General features: G+C 44.8%; 1 protein-coding gene across 1 annotated transcript in view; it reads left to right on the forward strand.

Moving 5' to 3' along the window:
* Positions 1–15,607: 15,607 nt before the first annotated feature.
* Positions 15,608–22,532, forward strand: part of EP300 (E1A binding protein p300) — a 60,772-nt gene continuing 53,847 nt past the window's right edge. Inside the window, exon 1 of the mRNA XM_058022157.1 lies at positions 15,608–17,070. Within this exon, the coding sequence (XP_057878140.1) occupies positions 16,977–17,070 (94 nt within the window). The 5' untranslated portion in view covers positions 15,608–16,976. The remainder of the gene's footprint in view (positions 17,071–22,532) is intronic.

The raw sequence follows: 22,532 nt of genomic DNA on the forward strand, positions 1-22,532 counted from the left end.
GGTGCCGCCTCCAGAGCCCTCCCACCACCTTCCCCACGGCCTTTCCCACCCCCTTGCAATGTTTTATCCAGCAGCCGCAGCAGCAGCAGCAGCCACACGGGCACTCTTCTCACTCAGCACTCTTCTCTCGCTTCAGTTCCAGCACGATGGCTGGAGCCTGTCTGGTGTGGTGGGACATTGCTATGGACTTACTAGATAGCACCAGCAAAACAGGAGAGGGGACCTCTTGCTGGGAAGGTTTTGGGTCTCTCAACCATCTCCAGGTTTCCCTGAGCCTGTGCAATTTCCTGAGAGCAGAATCTGCTGCTATTGGATATACCCCATTCTCTGGAGAGGCTGAGGGATTCAGCAACCCTAAAGCAATAAATCCAAGCTGAAGTAAAAGGGGCTGTAGGGTCAGCCTCACTCAGAGAAGCACAGAAACCACAATCACAGGGTAGGGGTGAGCTTGAGGGGGAGCTGATAACCCCAGTGAGCTCTGCAATCTGCTCATATGCTGCCCACATTGGTGGCTGCTGTCTGGTCCTGGGGTTTAACATGTCCATGGGGTGTTCCTGAGGAACTCAGAATCCCAGCTCATCCCTGCTTTGCCCTGATTGCATAAATGACCCCAAAACTACACACCTCTTGGGGTAGTTAGGGGTTGAACATGCTCATCATCAGGTCTCCCACTGGCAGTATTCTGAGGGCAACTTCCCATAGGTACTGCCAAACAGTGTGGTTGGGAGATGTGTCCTCCTCTTCTTTGCACAACACCTTCTGGGTCCCCAGAAGGGGACCTTCTCCTCCTTGTCCCACTGTGCCATGAAAACTGGGATTAGTATCAGCTGCAGAGCCTGTCCCACCCAGAGGCATCACCATCCACTTCTGGATATCCTGCTCACACCACTCTGAGACCTACTTGTAGCTCCAGAAAATAAACATTTGAGGGGCTGCTGCAGGGTAAATTTGTGACTCAGTCCAGTTAAATGGTGGTTTGTGATTGAGCTGGAAACTGTTTGAAACTGAGTCCATCAGGAAAGTTGGGTGATCAGAAGATGGTTGGTTTTATAGTTTGAGACAGGTTATTTAGAAAAAGAAATAAAAAGCCATCAATTATGTGATTTTTAATTGATTTGTCCTGAATTCAATGGCTGTTCTTTCAATTCCCTAAGACTAAAATAAAGTAAAATAGGGTTTTTCAGCCTCCTTTTCTTTATAGAAAAAGATAAGATACCAAGTCAAGGTACTGAGCTCTACCAAGAGATCCTGGCTGCAAACCTGGCCCTCCATTCCTTGCCTCTTCCCATTGCCACACCAAGGGCTAGATGAAAAAGAAAGGTTCTTTCCAAAGGGACTCAACCAAACAGGTTCACAATGTTGTGGTTCTGTACATAAAACTGAAAGGTTTATCAAAACCTGCTGTTGATATACCCTGTGCCATTTAAGCACATTTCTTTAGGAATGCTGCTGTTTTAGAACACCAAATCTAAGAGCATCCTGTCATGCTCTATAAGTAAAAACATTAGGATATCTAAAAAGAAAGTAGTTTATTTTGACTATCCAGAATGAACGAACACTAGCAACCAAACTATATGAAAACACAACTAAAACCATAGTCCTAATTTTCTGTATTTGAAAGCATTCAGTTTTTCTCCCCAGTAATCTCTTGGTTATTAGTAAATGGCAGCTCTTTATAAACTACATTTTGAAAAATAAGACTTCCTCATTGATAATCTCAAACCTTCAGAGCAAACCACGAGTTCTCAACCAAAGAGCTCCTCCTGTGTCAGCACAAGATGCAAAATTTTGAAGCACAACAAAAGTAAGGAGAGGTATTTAAATTCCTTTGAAGGAAAATAACTCCCTAAAATATTACTATCAAAAGCAGAAGTGCTAACATTTGTCAAAGCTGAACAGATCTTCACCTCCTCGGACTGCTGTGCCAGAGGGATCAGAGTAGATGGAAGAATATGCAGAAGGCAAGGAATAAAAACTCTCTCTGACAAACAGAGGCAGAAGTTCTGGAGAGGGAATGGGCCAAGAAGGATACAAATACAAGTTGTGATCCTTCATTAAAGTAATCATCAAATCAGAAGTGCTATGACCTGTAGGTAAAAGCTTTAGTTTATAGGCTGGGAGGAGTGACCATTAGGGCTTGAAATGTCCCTTGGTGATAAATAAGCAGTGAGCAAAGGTGGGTGCATTTACCATGTGCACACTCTGAGGCTTCTGCACCATCATGCTCCTCTGTTTCATTCATCCCCTGGTTGAGCTGGGAGCACCAAAGAGGAGATCTGCCGGGGCTATCCGCAGGTCTGCTCCAGGGCAAAACTGCCTTTAGGCCCTAAGTGTTCTGGTCCATACTGCCTGGCTCCCTGAGAATCGGGGCAGGGGAGCCTGTGGGCAGCTCTGCTGCTTCTCTCAGTGCCACAGCCACCCCAGCTGGATCATGGGGAGCAGTTTGGTGAGTTTTGCATCCAAAGCAGGGGGCAAAGTAAAAACATTTCTCTTTCTCTCTGATATTTTCAGAGCAGTATGACAATGACACAAAATTAATAAAAAGTATAGATTTCTGGAAGTTTTTCCTCACAGTGTATCATTTCTCTCTTGAATTCAAAACCATGCACTAGTGAATTTGAATGAAAATCACTGAAAATATAAAAACTCCAGAAGCATTTCTGATTGAGAGAGGTGGACAACAAACAGATCATAAAGCTGCACACAGTCGCCATAGCGATGGGGCCTCTGAAAGGACACAGGGGAGCCTCAGCCTTCAGGAGCATCACCAACCTCCACCACACCAGGAGAAGCAGGTGTGTCCCAAAAGCAAGGCTGGGAGTTGTCCTTCAAAGGGAGGATGTCCCTTCAGGGAGCCAGGTGAGAGATTGTGCAGAGAGAGTCCTTCCTGCTGGCCCCCTTGCTAAAAGAATCACTGAGCAGATGTGGAGAGTTTGGGATCTTGGGAAGAGACCTTCAGAAACATGGCCTTAGGACAGCGATTGAGTTGTCTGGGCTTACCTCAGGCAGTGGGGATGGGAGGTGATCTCAGTGTCTTCAGCAGCCCAAATTTCTATTTGAGACTGAGACCTGAAGAACTTAAAAAAACCAAATACATTAAAAACCAACAGAGGCCAGAAATCAACCAGCTTGGCTCCAAAAAAATCTTCTCTGTCATGCACTGATGAAAAAAAGAGCACTGAACACTTCTGACTCCAGCATGGGGCACTGTTCAAAGAAGACAATCTCATAGGGTAAAACCAAGATGAGCAAGGGAAAGGGTTGCTCTGTTGTGCAATAAATAGCAAAAGCTATTGATAATTATTTTCAATAAAGTCAAAGTCCTTAATACTTTTTAATATTATCAGCCTACAGTGAGTAAACTGCTGCTGAATAGGCAGCCAAGAAAGGGAATGAGATGCAGTCCTGAAAGAAAACAATGGTTAGGGAGCACAGAGCTGAGGTAAATGTTTTCAATTTCATTGTGCAGGAGCAATTTCACCCAGCACTAACTGACAGTAGTGGTTAATTTGGGGAGTTAGTGATGGATATGCCAGGACCCCCCAAGTTTGAAAAGGCCAAAGGAGTTCCTATGAAGAGAAAAGGGAAGACAAGAGAAACCAAGGGAATCATAGACCAGTCAGCCTAGCTATAACTCTTCAAAACAAATAATGAATTTATTTGTAAACATCCAGGAGATGACAAAGAGATGAGAAGCCAACTTGGATTTGTCAAGACCAAGCCATACCACACCAACCATCTTTCCTCTCAAAGCAGACTAACAGCAGAACCTCCAGAGGTGCAGCAGCTCAGCTCCAGACAGGCCGTGGCCCAGTCTTATGCAATGTCCTGCTAAAGCAGGCAGAAAAACACACTTGATAAAATTAGTGGAGGGCTAGTGGCAAAGCCCTGTGCTGATCTGGACTTTAGAGGTAATTTATTTTCCAAATAAAAGGGTGGACCAAGTGAGAGCGAGCCAGGATCTGTCCTGGTCACAGGCCTTTACATGGCTTTCATGTAAATTATTTGCCTGAAAAATCAGGTTGATTAAACCTGCAGATGACCCAAAGTTGTGTCATGCTGCAAATAACAAAGATAACTCTCCCTAAAAATAATATGAAAGAGGCTTTATAAAACAAAATAAGATATTCAAATTTCAGCTATGCTTACTAATAGCATCTTGGAAAGACTGAATATACATATAGATGAGATCAGTCAAAATCCTTAGCTACATATCACCCTAAATCAGGAAATTACTTTCTACCAGAGCACTGTGCAGAGCTCACCCCCTGATTTGTGCTGTCTCTGCAAAAGGAGAACCAGAGTATCTTTTATTTTGCATTTTAATTTTTTATTTTTAAGGCCCGCATATTGCCTCAGGCATGCTATAACTCACATTGGTGACAAAGAAATGTGAAAAGCCTTCCACTACATTACCAGCAAGCCTGGGGCCTCCATGAACTGGGAATTCAAATACATTTTGACCCTTGCTTGGACTGGACATTGTGGAATGAGAATATACCCAAAGCAGGGTCAATACTGAGAAAACTTTAATGGTCAAATAGTAATTAATGTAACAGTGTTTTGTAGGTTTAGATAGAAGCCATGACAGTAAGGGAAAAAATTTCCCCAAATTAGCTTCCCAAGTCTTTTCCATTAAGAAATTCACAATATTGAAACTGTAGGAAGAACTAGCACAAGGAAACTGTACTAAGGAGAAAGTGTGCTAAGCAGGACACCAGGCATTCTTCTGAAAGCTGGGATATTTCCATCGACAGCATGTGATACTCCCTTTACCTCTGCTCCAAGGCAAACTTCCACCTTATTGGCAAGGCTTCCTCCTACACATCTGCACTTTATATTACAGATATATGATCAAAACTGATCAGGCAAAATTAAAGATCACTTGCTGGTAGGACTTCCTGACACAGCTGATGAGGGACCTGGATGACAGATACCATCCAAAGCACCAGGGTTCACAACTGGCCTGACAGCTCTACTGTGTGAATCCAAGGCTGATTTAAGTACAAGTACAAATAATAATGATACGAGAAACATAATCCACTACCCAAAATAAAAACATGAACATGCTGCCTTGGTGTGGATAACACACACAGAGGAAGATGAGCTAGACTTGAGGGAAGGAAGGCTGTCATGGGGCTGGGCAGGCTGCAGCCTGCTCTGGGGCCACGTCAGACTCCAGGCTGTGTGCCCAGAGGAAGCCTTCAGTGCTGTGCTTGGTGTAATGAAGAAATATGGATGTGAATTAAACCCTCAAAGGAATGATGAAATTATACTGTTTGTTTTTACCTTTGTTTTAATTAATCAATTCCATCTCTCTTTGGTTTTCTCTTGGTATGAATGGGTGACCAGACGTGCTTGTGTGAAAAATACCCTTGGAGGAATACTAAAAACAAAGTAGTAAATTAGTTAAGATGGCAGGTTTTGGAGCTGAAAACAAGATTATTCAGAAGTAGCCAGGCTTACCTAACCACCCCTTCTACTTTGGCAGTGGAGAAAAACTGGGCCGCTTGTGAAACAGGGTATATATAGACAATAAATGTTAATACATTTTAAAGTAAAATTAAGGTTTAAGAAAGACATGTTAAAGGAAAGTTACCGTGGTGATGCCTGTCACATTATATCCCCAAACACAGTGAAAACAAGATTACCATATGAGCTGGGTCATACAGCTTTGCAAAAATTCCAGACTGGATATCCCCCTTCGAAGCACGACCGGTATCTCCTTCAATATCCTTATGTCTTTCAAAGGCCTATGTTCTTCACTGCTTGAAAGCTCACTGGGGTTTTAGCCTGAAAAGACTCTGCCTCCTCCTTGAAATGTTTCTAGACAAGATTAAAATCTAAGTAATTCCTTCAGTGGCAACCTCACAAGTCAGTTTGATAGATACACAACCTGTTGGTCAGCTATTTGAATCTACTGATTTATTGATTTGATCTTAATCGTGATCTCGGTGTGATCACTTAATTGATCTGCCTTAATACTTAATTAGCTTAGTAGAAATAATGAATTAATCTACTGATATCCTTGCTCAGGTGTTCCTTCATGTGATCATCCTTTTTAATCACCTCTGCAGGGAATATACAAGGTAGGTTTACACTATTAAATAGTCACTGAGGTCACAAACCTGAGGGCAGGAGTAAATTTGGGTAGGGCATATGCCAGCAGCTCAGCTCTGCATCTCTCCAGCCAGCACCTCATCCACCCTGTGAATAAACTCATCTCCAGGCACGTTTGGTCTCCCAAAGGTCTTGCTACACTGCTGAATGAAGGGCAAGGGGAGGGCTTTGTCTCGGGAGCAGTCAAACATTTCAAGGACGTCTTTCTCCATGTTTCACAACCCAAGAGGAGTGGATTGGGCATCCTGGGGCCCACAGTGGATGATTTATGCTCCCTCAGCCTTCACTCATGAGCACAGAAAGCTCTGACTCTCAAACTCTTTAGGGAAAAAGTTGTGACTGAATTAAACAGAAAGTAAGATTTTGAACTGTAAGATTTTGAACAATACAGAACTGGGGCGACAAGCATCCCATACTGTTCTTTATTTTTTGCATTGTCACAGTTCTTGGATACCAGGAGAGATCACACACTCCTGTGGGATAGGTGACACACAAAAACCAAGTCTCAATGGACTTTTATGGGAGGTGGATGGGTGGTGGAAGGAAATGAACAGCTGAAATCACAGAAAATCACTCAGTATTTCCACCTTGATGGTTAAAATTTTAGCAGAAGAGCTGAGACTTCATGCTTGTCACACAATGTGAGTGAACAGAGAAGGAACTGGGCTGGTGCCCATGGAGTAACCCACCATCATAGCATGAGTTCCCACTGCTCCCAGTGCCCAGGCAACTCTTTTCAGGATTGATGCTTTCAGATTCAGGTCCAATGCATAACCACAACAGAATGAGCAGAAAAAGAATAAAGAAAAAAAAAAAGAATGGAAAAAAAAAAAGCTTGAAAAGCTCATATTACCAACTCTGAGTGGGTAAGGGATCCAGCTTTCCTTACCTTTCCAGCTAATTTTGTTCTTTATGAATATTGCTGTTAGCTTTGTGAGAAAGTCAGGAGACAGCATCTGAACTGGCTTAGGAATTATAAACAAGCATTTTAATTTTTCTTTAAACTGGAGAAGCTGCTAGAGGCCTGTTTTGCAGCCAGTTTAAGCCCATGGAAGGATTTAATCGGGCTTTGTTTGCAGGCGTGGCGGCAGCCTCTTTTAAAGTCATTCCTCTGCTCAAATCAAGCCTTGCCCCCGTCAGATTTTAACCACTGCTGCCGAGGTTAGGCACGGGGATGGGCTGGGGACGTCCCTGGTCCCTGCTGCAGTCACATACCACTCGTTGGTGCTGGCGTTGGGAGCCAGGCTGCTTCACTGTTTCCACTGCCGACTGTTTGCAAACGCAGGAGAGGAGCTGGGAATGAACAGAGCAATGCAGAGTCGGGGAGGGAGGGGTTTGGTGGCTGGGCCGGAGTTAGTCACCGCAGACTTCCATTTCCAGATCGTGAGGAAGGACTCAAGCCATTTTAGGCATTTTCTTGGACTTCCTTCTCTGCTTTTAATTGCAATACCCAGGAGGGATGGAGGAATCCACAGGCCTATTTTGCACTGATGTGGGATCCTTCTGTGCAAGCACAGACGTGCTCCCCCTTCATATTGTAGAGTCAGACCACTGTTGTTAGTCCTTGGCTCAGTTCCTGTGCATGGCAACAGGGAATCTTCCACACATCTCACCTTCTGGAAGCTGATGCACTCCTCTGTGGAAGGTGCTCACCATGGTGAAAACAATTTTTTAAAGAATTTTCTTGCAGAAGCTAACTATGCTGGGATGGCTTGACTATTCAAAACAAAACACATTTAATTCTGATACCTCTGAGGTATATAAATATACATATACATTTATCCATATGTATCTGTAAGTGGCACAGATAGGAAGACATATGAACCAGCAAATTGCAAAATCACAAGAGGCTTTGAACACCCGTGTTCCTTTTCAGCAGGGCCTCAGATGCCTACATCCAGCAGAGTAAACAAGAAAAAACCCTGCATACTGCCAAGACAACTGACACATCCAGCTGCCAGACTTTTCACTATGCTTCTCACTCTGGTGCTGTAAGTTTTGCATCTCTCCTTGACCAGCAGCACTGTCCTTTTTGCCAGAGCAGCTGTTTGGGACATCACCCCCAGGATGTGCTGGGGGGGCAGGCAGCAGGCATGCCAGGAGCACATCCAGCATGGCCAGGCAAAGTCCCCTCTGTCCCAGGGGAAACAGGCAGCAGGCATGCTAGGAGCACATCCAGCATGGCCAGGCAAAGTCCCCTCTGTCCATTCCCAAACATGGGGCCCATGCTCACCGTGCAGGGCAGCAGCAGCAGCAGCAAAAATGGGAATTTTTTGTGTGGTTGATGTTACAAAGCTTTTTTTCTCCTGCTGAGACAAAAGAATTTTCTCTCTCCAGGGGAGCTCAGTGTCCTGGTCACCCAGAGAAGCTTCTCCTGGGCTTGGTGCTTGACTTAGCAGCACTGTGCAGAATGCCCATGGCCAAGCCTCTTCACAAAGGGACCAAACATCTGCACAAAATACTTATTCATCACATGGTGAAAGAATCAATATTTCTGGCCTTTTGTGATGCTGATTGTGCACCTCCAGCTTTGTGTTCTGCTTTCTTGAAGTTGATTCTTAATTAGCAACAAAATTGCAGTCACAGAAACACTGAGGACAAAGGAGTAACATCAACGCTGAACTTGTTACTTTTATGACCACTAGAAAAGCTCTCTACCTTCCCCTAAAAGCTACTTAAATGTTTCTGCACTTCTAAAGAATGATAAACAAGTCCTTGCTAACAGAGTATCGCGACAACCTCGACCTTCCTTTCCCATTGGGGCCCGTTGGCGTATGAAATGATGACCAGTCCAGCCATCTCAAAAGGTTTTAGTTTTACTCCCAGGTGGTTGCACCTTTATTGTGGTGCCTGTGCTGGACTGGGTGACTGGCCTTTCCCTGACACCCCACTGGTTTGGTTTGTGACCACCTCCACTGGATCTGGAGCATCCTGAATGCACTGAATCTGGAAGAGCATCCTGTGGCACACTTCTCCCATGTCTGTCCTGCAATCAGGAAGGCATCTGAGCTAGCAAAAGAGGTTGGAGTAAGTATCTCAAATCAGCCCATCAATCTCTGCCCTGCTAAAAAGATCTTTCCAGGGCTTGAGGCAAGGTAGGAGCACAAGGAGAAAAAGTGTGCTGCTGCTGGGGTGCTGCCACAGCTTCTGCACTCTGGCTCTCTCTTGGTGCCTTTTAACAGCAATGCACCATCAGGGGTGATGCTCCCTTCTCCAAGGCTTGCAGGCCTCACATGAGGGACAGGCAGGGAATGAGAAACTGAATGTCTGGTGCCGCCTGATGTCAGCATCCCTTGCTACAAGAGACCAAAAATTTAAAAAAAAAGGAAACAAACAAATAACTTGTAGGTGATTATATGTGAGGGTCCACAAGCACAAGGAAGCTTCTGGGAAGAGAAGTGATAAGTCTGTGTAAATTAGGAAGGTAGGGAACTGAGGATTAACCCTATTGTTTTACACACAGTGGTGGCATCAGAATCAATTGAATTCTGAAGTTTGTGGTTAATAATTTACTTCTGCATGAAGAAGGAAAGAATTCATGCCAAAAAGCCACGAAGGTACAAGATCTTTTTAGAGAAAAGCAGAAAAAAAAAAAAAAAAAAAAAAAAAAAGAAAAAAGAAACCAACCAGAACTATATCTCCTGTGGATTTTTTTTCTTCCATGGCAGCTGCAAAACCAGTTCATTTTGTGTTAAGTAAGTGTATTATCCTGTGAACAACGGGTCCCATTAGCTCTGTCAGAAGGCCAATACCCTCTATACTAAAACCCTCTTGATTCAGTACATTTCCCTGTCACAGAGTAAATTTCTGCTTGACCCCATTGAAGAAATTTCTTTAAATCTTGAAACATAAAAACTATTGCAGCAAGAAAAAAAGTTACCTTTTTCCTCTCGTTGCATTTTGATTGCAGACATCAAACACCAAATTGCAGTCCAGCATTTAGAGAATGTTGTAGCAAGTAAAAAAAATCAATTAAGAAATACTGAGGGGGAAAAAAAAACAAGAAAGGAAGGGATTGTATGGCAGTAATACATGTACTCTGTTCTTTATAAACATATGTGTGCTGTGGATTTGTGTCTGTGGGACAATTCAGGAAACAAATGAAAAGATAAGTTTTGGGTTGAAACTCAGCAGATTTCAAAGTGCATTGTTTATACCCTCTGCAGTGCAATAAAGCTTATCAAGAACTTTTCCATTGGATACAAGAGTCAAAAGAAATAAGAGGAATGTGAACAATATGCTTCCTTTGGGTTGCTACAATATCTGTAATTCTTTCAGCACAGATTTCCCATGTTAGCTTAAGCTCTCTCTCACAACGATCATTTTTAGCAGATAATCGTAAATACTTTGCTGAGCTGACTGAGTTGCTCAGAAATTTGCCATCATTTCACTCTCCACAAGCTCAAAGCATGTGGCAAGTTCAAGGGCCCTTAATTAAAAATATAATACTTTCATTCTAGAAACTCTTGCTTGCATCCTGGTAATACTCTGGGATAAATCAACTGCTGATGTAAATGCAATTAATTTCAGTGTAATTTCATTTAGAAGCAACAAGAGTACTACATTTTTATTTAATGATTTGAATGTGCTTTCTGTAAGGAGGAGTAGGATCACCTTCCCCTTACATAGGGGAGAGCTGTGCCTGGGAAGTGAGAGGCAGAGATTTGACCAGCCCTTAGTAAAAGCTGGGAGGGCATGCAAGCCTCTCACTCTGATCCACATTTGTGCTTTCAGCATGAACCAGGACATGGAAATGACACACAAAGCACCACACATTTCAAGCACGAGATTTGGCTCTAGATCACCAGACCTCAAAGCTGCAATATTTCCTAGGCAGAATGTACTTCTGCCCCTCTCTTAAATTGAAAGGTCAATTTTTGTCTTCTTTTCCTATTTTGCTCTTGTAAAGGAAGACAGCATGGCATGTTTGTTAGAACTATAATGTTGCATTTGCTAATTAAATAAAGTAGGGTTATTTGGGAGAACTTCTTTTAAGCAAAACCATGTGTTCCAGGGAGGAAACATTCTTCTGGTAAACAGCTGAGCCCTTAACATTTAGCAACATAACTCTGTGTTTGCAGCTATTGAAAACTGTGTGACCGAGGAAGCCTGTGTTTCTGAGACTGAGGACTGAAAGCATTTTGCTTGCTGTCAGAATGCCAGCCCTCTCTTTTATGTATACACCAAAAGCAAGCATGAACCAACTATTGGATGGTTGCTTCTTATGGTTTTAATAAAATTTGTCTCGTATCAAAACGCTGCTGGGTTTTAATGTTGACGCCGCGCTGAGCAATGTTCTCTGCTCTGGCACAGCTGGCTCTTGCTTTCCAGAAATATAGCTGCACCCTGGCATTACTTGCAAAAATTGCAGCCTTCAATCATTTCCTCATCCCTCTGGCCTGTGCCAGAAGGACCCTCCATGCATAGATCTCCTTGCTGGTACAAAGAAGGGGGTCATTCCTCCTCCCCCCACAGCTGCTGTGCGAGCAGGGCTGTGGTGACAGGAGGTAGCTAGGGAACAAAGTTACCTGCCAGACGTGAACAGCAGCCCTGGAAAGCTCAGGGAAAAGAGATAATAGAGCTGGAAACTGCGAGCAGAAACAGGACTGAGAGAATGGGAGTGCCCTGTACCTGGCTCTTGCTTTCCATTCCAAGAGTCCACATCTTTCAGAGACACTCGAAGGGCCACAGGGCTGTGGGTCAAATCCTGCTGAGGGGGAGCAGGGAAGTTTTATTTGGTATAAGGGATTTCCTGAGCAGCATTAGGAAGCGGGGGAGGCTGGCTGGGTGACTTTGAGATCTTACACTGCTTCTCCATCCAGCAGCTGGAAGGGGAAGGCCACAGTCCCAGCTCCCTCTGGGCCGAGGGAGATGATCATTGCTCATCTCACTGAAGCTGGGCTGCTGAGCTCTGGGCATCACATTGACCTTTGCAGTACAAAGGGATCTTATCTCGTTCTTTGTAGCCCTCAAAGCAGCTGGGCATGCTAACAAATTTCAGTAACTACCAGCTAAGGCCAAACAAGATCCCACGATAAAACTTCAAGGCTCTGCATTCCTCTCTTATTGCTTTCCTGAGCAGATTCTCATTTTAACTGGACTTATGGTCCTTTCATCCAGTTATCTTAAAGTACGTAACAACTACTGTAATTACTGACAATAATGAGCTAATCAATTCTTCTAGGTATTATTTTCAAGGGATAAATATTACTATCTTTGCTGTAAGAATGGGGAAACTGAAGCAAAGAGGACAAGTTTTTGGATGAATAGGTGTGTTTTACTTTTAGAATTATAATATCCTCCTGGTTTTATTTGGATAGGTTTATGTATTTGCTTCTTAGTATGCTTTATTGCTTTCCAGTAATGTTACCTGTCATGAGTTGTGTGCATGTACTAAGGTTCATTTAATAAAACTGTAGTGATTTCAGAAAACTTACAGATATTAAGAGTTATTAACAGATATTGAAGAGTTTTTTGTCATTGTTTATATATACATGTGTGATTTATCATAACCCTATTTTCCTGGCTTTTCCTTCTCTTCCTCCTTCTTTTATTTTTTATGCTATTTTTTTTTTTTTTTAGAAAAAGACTGCAAATAATGTTTTCCATTTATTTTCCATATATTTCAGCTTGCATTTAAATCTCTAATATGAAAAGCCAACTGAATATGACCTTCTAATGTCTAAAGAACTAAGATATTCTACTGGGTAGGAAGCTTGCAAGGAAGAACTATGGCTTTACTAAAGTATCAGTTAACCACTTATAATTAACATTCAGAAGATATATGTTGCTTTGGTAGGGTTTATCTAAGAGTTTAAATTTCCCACAGTTCAGGTAAGTATCCCTAAACCCTTTTCAAGGACAGATAGACAGGTAGCCAGACCAGAGGCTTAACCGCACCATTACCAAAAAAAAAAAAAAAAAAAAAAAAAAAAAAAACCACCAAAAAAGACTATTTTGTTGTCAGGTGAACTGAATGGTAGGATCTAGTTGTTTAGTAAGGGCCTGACTTCTAAAAGTATTTAGGTATTTATGTGCACGTTAGCATCTTTATAAAGCCAGCAAGTTAAAGTAAGTCTCAGCTGTGTTAAAAAATTGCTTCACTAACAAGGGAAACAACAATCTGAAAAAAAAAATTGAGGTTACATAAAACCTCTATAACTGGAATATTTTGTGAAATTTAGAAACAATAAAAGGCAAAAACCTGTGAGAACCACTAACATAGTTTCTAAGGTGTCACTGTTAAATTTTAGGCTGTTAGCCCTGACAACTTTAGTTCTGATACTTTCTGCTCTCTGTTTATTTTCCTGAGGCTTATTTGTCATTTGCAAGGCTCCCTCCACCTCTCTTAGGGTGTTGCCCATACCTTCCAGACTTTTCAGGAAGGCTAATCCAATCTTTGGGCATTTTTGGAGTGGTTTGTGTTTCCCTTTTTGTGCTGGGGGAGACAAGAACAATCTTGCTTAAAATAAAACCCAAACAAGGGAAGCTGAAGAGTGGGAGTATGTGAGGGAGCTGGTGGATATGTTACAGGGCTATGAGTCTCCTCCTGTCTGTAGGCTCCTTTTGTAGGCTGCAGTATGGATTCTGTGTTTAGTCTAGGCTCTTCCCAAATACCTGCTGCGGCTCTTACGTGGTTTGCAGAGAGCTCGGCCCTGAGGGTGAGCGGCAAGGGAAGTCCTCCTCGCAAATGTCCGGTTTTGGATCAACACCCCCTGATTCTCCATCAGAAACATGCACGTGCCTGCATTTCCCTTCCACTCCTATCTCGTCATGGTGTGTGGCCCGACGGAGTCCAAACGCACCGAAGGGAAATGCCGGGATGGGGCATTTCCTCACGGATGAGCCCTCAGAGATTTGAGGAAAACTCGTGGCGGGCCCGTAACCTCTGGGACGGCTCGGGGGCTGAGAGGGCTTGCGAAGGACCGCGCCAGTGTCACCTGCGCCTGCGACAGTCCCTCTGAGGGGCGGGAGCGCTGTCAGGACTCTGCGATTCCTCGCACCGTGCCCTGCGCCATCCCCGGCTCACGCGGGGCTCTGGCAGAGAGCGCGGGGCTTGTGGGCTTATTTACCCTTTGGCGTAAAATTGTGGTGTTTGGGGCTTTTTGTTTTGTAACGCCGACGGGAGCCTGAGGCAGCTCTGGGCACCCCCGGGATGGGCAGTAGAGAGCGCCCCCAGATGAGGAGGAATTTATTCACAGAAAGGGCAATTCGGCATTGGGAGCTGCCCGGGGAGATGGTGGAGTCTCCCTCCCTGAGGGTGTTTAACGAAAGACTGGACGTGGCACTCAGTGCCACGGGCTGGCTGCCATGGTGGCATTCGGTCACAGGTTGGACTCGATGATCTCAGAGGTCTTTTCTAATCTAATTTATTCTGCAATTGTGTGATTCTCACATCCACTCGCCCACCTTGGGGACCTCGGGATGCGGGCTCCGTTCCCCGGCCCCTTTGCTCGCTGGCCTGGGGCTGCCGGCCCGGGCTGCCATGTCTGTGGCGCAGCACGGCCCGGGACCGGCGGCAGGAGCGCCCCGCCCGCCGGCGCCGCGGGGAACCGGCCGGGAGCCGGCGCCGGGAGGGAAGGAAGGAGTGAGGGCGGCGGCGAGAGAATCGCGCTCTTCCCGCCAGCGCCTCAGCCCACCGGGCCGGGCAGCAAACACGGCGTAGTGCAGCAGACCGGGGCGGCCACAGGGTCTGACCAGGCTCCCCTGGGCCTACGCCGCGCACTTTTGGGCCGACAGATAAGGGTGTGTGGGGCGGGGCAGGAAGAAGGAGCCTTTTTTTTTTTTCTTTTTTTTTTAAGGGAAAACCCTTCGCCTTTAAGGGGCGGGGCCACTGGAGTTTGCGGAAGAGGCCGGAGAAATGCGAGCGTTGATTGGATAAGCGCGGTCTCGTGACGGCGACCGGGGCGGTGCCGCTTCCCCCACCCCGCCGGCGCCCCGCGTTCCATTGTGTGCGCTAGCGCCGCCGGGCCCCGCCCCGCCGTGTCCCCGCCCGCAGGAATGACCACGCCCCCGGCGGCGGCCCCGCCCCCCGTGTTCTCTTGGCTCATTTCCGGCCGCCGCCGCCACCGCCGCTTCCCTCCGAGGGCTCGGGAGAGCGAAGGAACAACAGCCGCCATTTTGTTTGTGTGTGAGCGACGGAGGGAGGAGAAGGGAGCGAGAGGCCGAGCCGGACGGGGCGAGCCAGGGGGAGGGCAGCGCACAGAGACCCAGGGGCTCGGACAGGAGACGGGGAGAGAAGCGAGGAACCCAGACGCCCCCCCCCCCCCCCAACCCCAGCCTGCCCGTCCCCTCGCTATTCCCTCTCTTTCTGTTTCCTTTTCTCTCTTCTCCTTTTCCCGGAATTCTCTGTCCCCGCGCTGTCCTCCGCCCCCGCTTTGCCCACTCCGCACACACGCCCCCGGAGCGCCAGGCAGGGGCAGTAGGGAGCCTGCGCTCGGCCCCCGCGCTGCCGCCGTCCCGCCCCGGCCCCCCCCCCGCGCCGGGCAGCGCCGGGGACCCCCTCCCCCGCCCGGCCATTCCGGGGCGAATCCCCCGGCCTTCCCCGCCGTGATTTTTCTCCTGTTTTACTATTTTAATTTTACCTCTCGATCCTCTTCTCGGAGGGGTCGCTGCGCGGCCTCCCCTCCCACCCCGACTTCCAACCTCTTCGCTCCCTTCCCCACCCTCGCAGAAGCGGAGGGGGAGTCCCCCGCGCCCGAACAGCGGCCGAGGGTCTCCTCCCTCGCTCATCGCGCCCCGCATCGCCCGTGGGTCCGGGGGAGCTAAGACAGGCAGCCCCCTCCCTGCCACCATCCTCGGCCGCCCGGGAAGGGGGAAGGTAGGCAGAGAGGGCGGGAGGGGCCGGCTTCTTCCTCCTCCTCCTCCTCCTCCTGCCGCTGCTGTGGGATCGGCCTCTCTGCCTGCGCCGAAAGGGGGGGGCAGCCTGCTACTGCGAACGAGAGAAAGAGGAAGGGGAAAGAAGAGAAAAAGGGGGGGCAGAAAGGGTGTTGAAACCCGCCCCCCACCTTCCCATCCCGCGATCGGTGCTGCCTCCATCAGGACAACAACCCCTCCTCCTTCCCTGCACAACAAGATGTGAAGCGGAGACTCCTGGGACTTATCCTCACCCTCCTCATCCTTACAGCTCCCCTTTCTGCAGCCATTAGCGACGGGCGAGGAAGAAGCGAGTGGAGCTGGGGACCCCGCGCACGCCGTGCCACTCCCCCCGCCGCCTCCCCCCCAGCCCTGTCGCTGGCGGTGGGTATTTTTTCGCAGGGTGGTGTTGGAGGGGGAAGGAGCCGCTGCTAGAGGACGGTGATCTTTTTTTCTTTTTTCCTCCTCCTCTCCCCTCCTTCGCCCGCCTCCTTGTGGCGATGAGGAGGAGGAGGACGGCGCCGAGGAGGAAGAGGCTGATGGCGGCGGTGAGGAGGCAGCAGGAGGAGGAGACCCCCCGAAGGATGAAGATGATTATGGTGGCGGCGGCAAGGAAGCACCAGCACAACAGCCGGGATTAATTTTACTAAAAAAAAAAATTTAAATATTCACCAGCCTCCATTTTTTTAAATTTTTTTTTTTTTTTTTGGCGGGGGCTTTACCTGCTCTTCCCATCTTCGTTCAGCCCTTTCGCCTGGGGGAAGAGGCCTCACCCCCGCCCGCCCCAGCTCCCACCTCTCCCAATTTCTCCGCTGCCGCCCTCCCAGAGCCCGAGGAGCAGAAAAAGGGGAACTTGGCCCCCCTTCTCCGCCAGATCTTCCTCCTCTCTCTCAGCCTTATTGTTGTTCTTCACCTGACTCGGGGCCCCAGAAGAACGTGAAGGTTTTGGGGTTCACCCCCCACCTTCTCTCTGCTCTGAGTGATTGTCTAAAAAATTAAAAATGGCCGAGAATGTGGTGGAGCCGGGCCCGCCTTCAGCCAAGCGGCCTAAACTCTCCTCACCGGCGCTCTCCGTGTCCGCCAGCGACGGCACAGGTCAGTCTCCGGGCCCCAGAGGCTCCCCGCTTCTCGGTGCCGCAATTACTGCCCTTTTCTCCCCTCTTCTACCTAAATCTCCTCCTCCCTTTTGCTGCTGTTAGCTCGAGCCTGCTCTTCTCCTTCCCGTCTGCTTCGCCTGCTCTCGCTCCGTTTGAAGCTATTTGCGTTAATGGCTCAGGGAGGGTGTTCTGATGGTTTTGCCCTTCTGGTTTTTTGGAAGTGATTGAAGGCGAAGCTGTTCAGTTTATTGTGCTTTTGATCAGCTGCAGATAGGACCTAACAGTTCGTCATTCTCGTGTCTTTCACAATAGTAGCGATTACGAGCTCCTCGCTAAGCATAATGCCAGTTGCAGAAATACGAAGTAGTGCTAAAGACGATGCTTTTGTACACTTTATTGTTAAATTACGTGTACAAGTTTCTTGATTTTGCATTTTATTTTGCATATACGGGGTTCTTTTGCAGCTTGTTTAGAAACGAGAGATTTATTTCTCTGCTATTTTTCTTTTTTCCTTCTTATGTGCAGTCTGCTTATATGATTTACTTCTTACAATCCTCCGTTCTCCTTCCTGCAGAAGTGTATCAAAATACTGCTTTTCTGATTCAAATAAACCATCGGCTTCAGGAAAAACAGCTAAAACCAAAATCCAGATGCCATGCTTGTGGCATAAGGTTTATTGAGACTCTTATATTCTTAGAGATGAAATTTTATTTCACTTTATTTGCATTAAGAATCAATATGGAGTGTAGTTAATCTTGCATCTCCTGTTTCTCTGCTGCAAGACCAAAATGTCTGAAATTCCCCTGTAGACTTAAGAGCTGTGATGAGAAAAGGGGCTTCTCTGCAGTCCTGCAAAGGTCTTTGGTGATGATGGGAAGGCAAGCTAGAGCACGGAAATTTTAGGTGTCCCAATCCATAGCAGATATGAACTGGTTGTACTGAGAGGGGGGAGGAAGTAACAAAGGACTGTTCAGCCTTTTAATGCTTCTTGCGAAGCAGGTGAGTATTTGGTGTCATTTTGCTGTGAGAATACTCTGTTACCTGTCCCACTGGAGTTTCTTTGAACTCACATTAGATCCCATTAATCTATGGGATATGGAGGAGGCCTCCTCCTGCCAGTCTGGTGAGTGGTGGCATTTCTGAAGGCACCAGTGCTCTTGTTCAATGCAGTTAACAACTGGCAAGAAAAGGGAAGAGTTGTTTTCTTGTTGTTGGTTTTTGGGCTCTTTGTTTTGGTTTGGTTTTCGTTTCTGAAAAGCTCTTTGACAATTAACACCAGGTTTTAATAACAGGTCTTTGAGCAGTGGATGTGATTCTGCTTGGGATCATCTCCAAAATTTTGATTTTGCGTTTTCTGTTCTCGGTGAATGATGTATTAGTTTTGAAAAGTTTGTGTGTGACTTTTAGTGCATATTAAATGCAGCCAATATTGTGTTGTTAGTGGAGGACATGACTCTTCCTAATATCAACAGGCCTCTAGTGAGAGAGTAGAAGAGGGTTGGAGAAGCTGCTCTTTGCCTAGAACTAGTTGTTGCCTGGTTTTGTGCTAGATTTGGAAAACAGTGGTCAATTCAATAGTAACCGTTTTAAATTTGCCTTGATAGTGGTTATTTTGCTCTGTTTAGAGAGGTGGAATGAGAATATTTTGTGGGAAAAGTTCTGATACTTTCATATTTTTAAAGTTAAAGGCACATTTTATTCAAATGAATGCACATCTAAGTTCAGGCATTTGTGATTAAATAAAGGTTGGATAATTTGTGAATGTATTTCAGTTTAACAGGTGCAGACTCTCACAGAATACTCTTAGTGTTTAGATGTTAACTTACTGGGCAGCTTTTTATAGTGAATAAATGAACATTTTACAGTTTTGGTGAAACACTGGGGACTGGACAGTTTCAGTACTTTTCAGTCAGTTTCAATATTTCCCAAAGTAATTGGGACTGTCATTACCTGATAGCTGTGCTGAAGTTTAGTGGTGCAAACACTTCATATGTGCTACATAAGACCTATTAAAGAGTTCTTAATCTTGTGACTTTTTTTTTAATTGCCAAGTAATGATGGGACAGTTTTACTTTCTGTGGTTTTTAACATGACATATAATATCTATTTCTGTGAGTAAAATCATTGGTTTTAATAACCCTCAAAATACATTCATTGGTTCATTTTTTCACAAAAAAATGAACCAATAAATGTATTTCGAGGGTTATATATTTTCATTTGCTGCTTGAGACTGCAGTTTTTGTCATACTTCTGTTGTGGGAAACTGCTTTGAAGTTTACAAATGTTTAACCTATCTGCTGGTTAAATTTGCTTTGAAATAGTGCAAGCAGCTGTCATGAAGTAAATTCCACTTATAGAATCTTGTATTGTCCCCACTCCTCGGTTAATTATAGGAAATAAGTAACATGGTACTTATGTACTTACTCAAGCACTCTTTTTTAAACTGTTAGATTCTCAGAACTATCAGAGAAGGAGAAAGGCAGGACGCTTGCACTGTTGATGAAACTTTCTGCAGCAGCTGTGCATAGTGCTGTTTTTGCTGTTAACTTTTTGGTTAGTGTTTTAATCTGAAACATTTTAGGTTGTTGGATATGTGAAAATGATGACTGACTCATGTTACATTATTCCCAAACTTTCAGATGTTAAATATATTTATACTGAAGACCAAGAGGAGTCTCTAACTCATGTTCTCACTGTAGATCTGGATGATACTCATAATCTGGGCTTGGAATGTACTAAACTCTAATGTTGGTGGCTTTCTTCTAAAAAGATTGTCCTAATATGCTTGATTTATTGACAGCAGCCAAATACAGCTGCATTTCCCACTTTTCTTGTGGTGTTGCATCTTCTTCTGTCTTAAAAGTTATAGATGGTTCATGTGTTCCCTGTTCAGAATTTGCTTTACCGTGGAACATACTGTGGTAGTGTGCTTTTAAATTGCTTTATTACTGCCAGTTCACCCTTAAGGATGCAAACTGAAATGTTTGTAGCACATCTTGTAATAGTCGTTTAGAAAGTCTTGGTGCTTTCAGCATCCTCTAATATATTAGAATTTTTGAACGGTCTCACTTTTTTTTTTTTAATGTTGTGTAGCTCTAGAATAATTTCAGAGACAGTGTGGGATTCCCTTGAACTACACAGGTTTTTCTACAAATTTTGTCCCCCTTTCTCTATTTAAGTGTTAAATTTGTTGCAAGAAGAATGATAATGATCTATGTATCTTGTCCGGGACTTCGGTTTTCTGAGGGGAGTGGGGTCCTCTTTTGGTGACAGCAGTGACTTTGTTACACTTCAGTACCAGCACGGCTACACTGGCAGAAGATGACGCTGACTACATTGCCAATGTAGCACCTTTGCTCATCTTTCTTAATGGTAGCAACATTTTTGATACGTTGCACCTACTCTAGCAAGACTTTCTTAAACATTACCTTAGCACACCGGTGCATATTAGTCCCCCTACTGTAACAGAATAACCAGAGTGAATCCTGAGGAATTCCCTCTTGGACTAAAATGAGTGAAAGTTGCTAATAAAAAAAGATTTTTAACTGGATGCTTTAAACCACTCGTTTGGTATTGGGGTGTGTGTGTGTGTTTGAGAGGTGTCCTTTTAATTGTGGATCCCTCAACTTTACCCGCAGCAATGCAGGTGTGCAGAAATTGAAATTGCTACGTACAGATTCCTATGTGGTATATTCAGGGCAGGAGAGTTTTATTGTATTTTACACCCCCCACATGCACTCCTCCTGCTGCTGAGAAAGAAGCTGTTTTCTGTGAACTGGGAAAGTGTTTTGGGCTCTGGGTTCAGAACAACCGTGTTTCTTCACAGAACAAAAATGGAGTACACCCCATGCTGCCGTGTGTTTGTATAGCATCATGTCTTTAGGCTGCTAGATCTGAAAATAAGAGTTGAAGTGCTTAGTGTTTCAGGCTTGCTGGGACACTGGAAGCCAGTTTTCTACAATTAGTTGGCATGTGTGTTATATCAACGAACAGAGAATGTATTTGGTGGTGTGTGCCTTAACATCCTTCAGTTTCCTATATCCAAAAGTCAAGTTTTTCTGTGCAGTAGCACATCTTCCATCTCCCTTGGAGTATCCATCTTTTGTAAAGTCTGGATGTTCCTTTTTGTCAGAAACTGTTTCTGACCTTTCAAATTTTGCTCTGCCTCGCATCAGAGGTCTAAGACCTGTAATGAAACTTCTCTTCTGGACTGCTGCAGTTCTGACTGATACTCATCTTTCATTCCTTCCGAATGGATCAGAATGTTTCTTTTCTCAAAATGAGTTGTATTACTCTTGCCCCACTACTCTTTTCAATTTTCTATTTTCCAAGAGCTGTGTGGTTTTTGCGCGCTTTTGTACATACTACATTTAAAAATAACAACTTTTCATCAGTCTGTTTTCTAGCTAACATTAAAGACCAAATGATTAGCTACATTTTAGCTTATAGCCATCAGTTAAACGTTTTCATCCCTTCTTGTTAAAAGCCATTTTTCTTGCTGGTTTTGCCTTAAAACGTCATTTGATGGATGGATTATACTGTAAGTCAAGTATTGCAGTGGTAGATGCTTGTCTGGCAAAAATGAATGTCTTTGCTGTGTTGCTAAACAGGCTCTCAAAGTAACTGTATTAGGAATAAATATAAATTAAGAAAATTTACATCTGTGAGACTTCTTTAAAAAGTCAACCAATCATTTGTATAGTGCTTAGTGATTTAAAAAAAAAACCCCATGTGTACTTTTGCACCTTGTAGGTTTCCAAACCACTGTATCTATTCTTTGTGTCTTTCACCACGTAGACTCTGTCTCTGAGATTCGGTAGCTTTCTAACACTGCTCTAACACAGAAAAAGTACCTAGTTTTTAAAAAATAAATGCTCACTCCAACACGAGGGCCATATGTACCACGGTGTAAAACTGAGTGTTGAGCACTTACAGGTAAAAAGCCTTTGAGACTGGAAAACCAGTTTACAATTGCAATTTAAAACTAGATTCACAAGTTTAATATTGCAGGGCAGAAACCTTTGTTTGGCAAAAGACTTACGAATTTAAATCCTATATTAAAAAAAAATACTAGTTTTTCCATCTTGTTCCTCACAGTCCTAGAGTAGGGTTTGCCTTGAGTTCAGATTATTGGTCACTTGTGCATTTGTAAAAAAAAACACATTTTATCTGAAAATGGTCTATCAGACTCTAGGTTTTAGTATGTTTTTGGGAGGAGTGAGTCTGATAAGATGCTAATGCTAAATGTTGAACTGTTGCTGTAGGAGTTCTGTTTTTTTTTTATTTTTATAACTTGGAGCAAACCACTTTAACTTTCAATTTTGAGTGATTTAGTGTATCTTTCCTGCATCTTCTCTGTAGGCTATTTGATCATCTCCAGTGTGTCACCTCACTGTCTTTTTAGGAGGAGCAGCCTTTCAGTGCTTGTTCCAACTGTGTGAAGATACTACTTCACCCTTT

This window comes from Melospiza georgiana, chromosome 4 (assembly GCF_028018845.1).
Source record: "Melospiza georgiana isolate bMelGeo1 chromosome 4, bMelGeo1.pri, whole genome shotgun sequence".
NCBI lineage: Eukaryota > Metazoa > Chordata > Aves > Passeriformes > Passerellidae > Melospiza > Melospiza georgiana.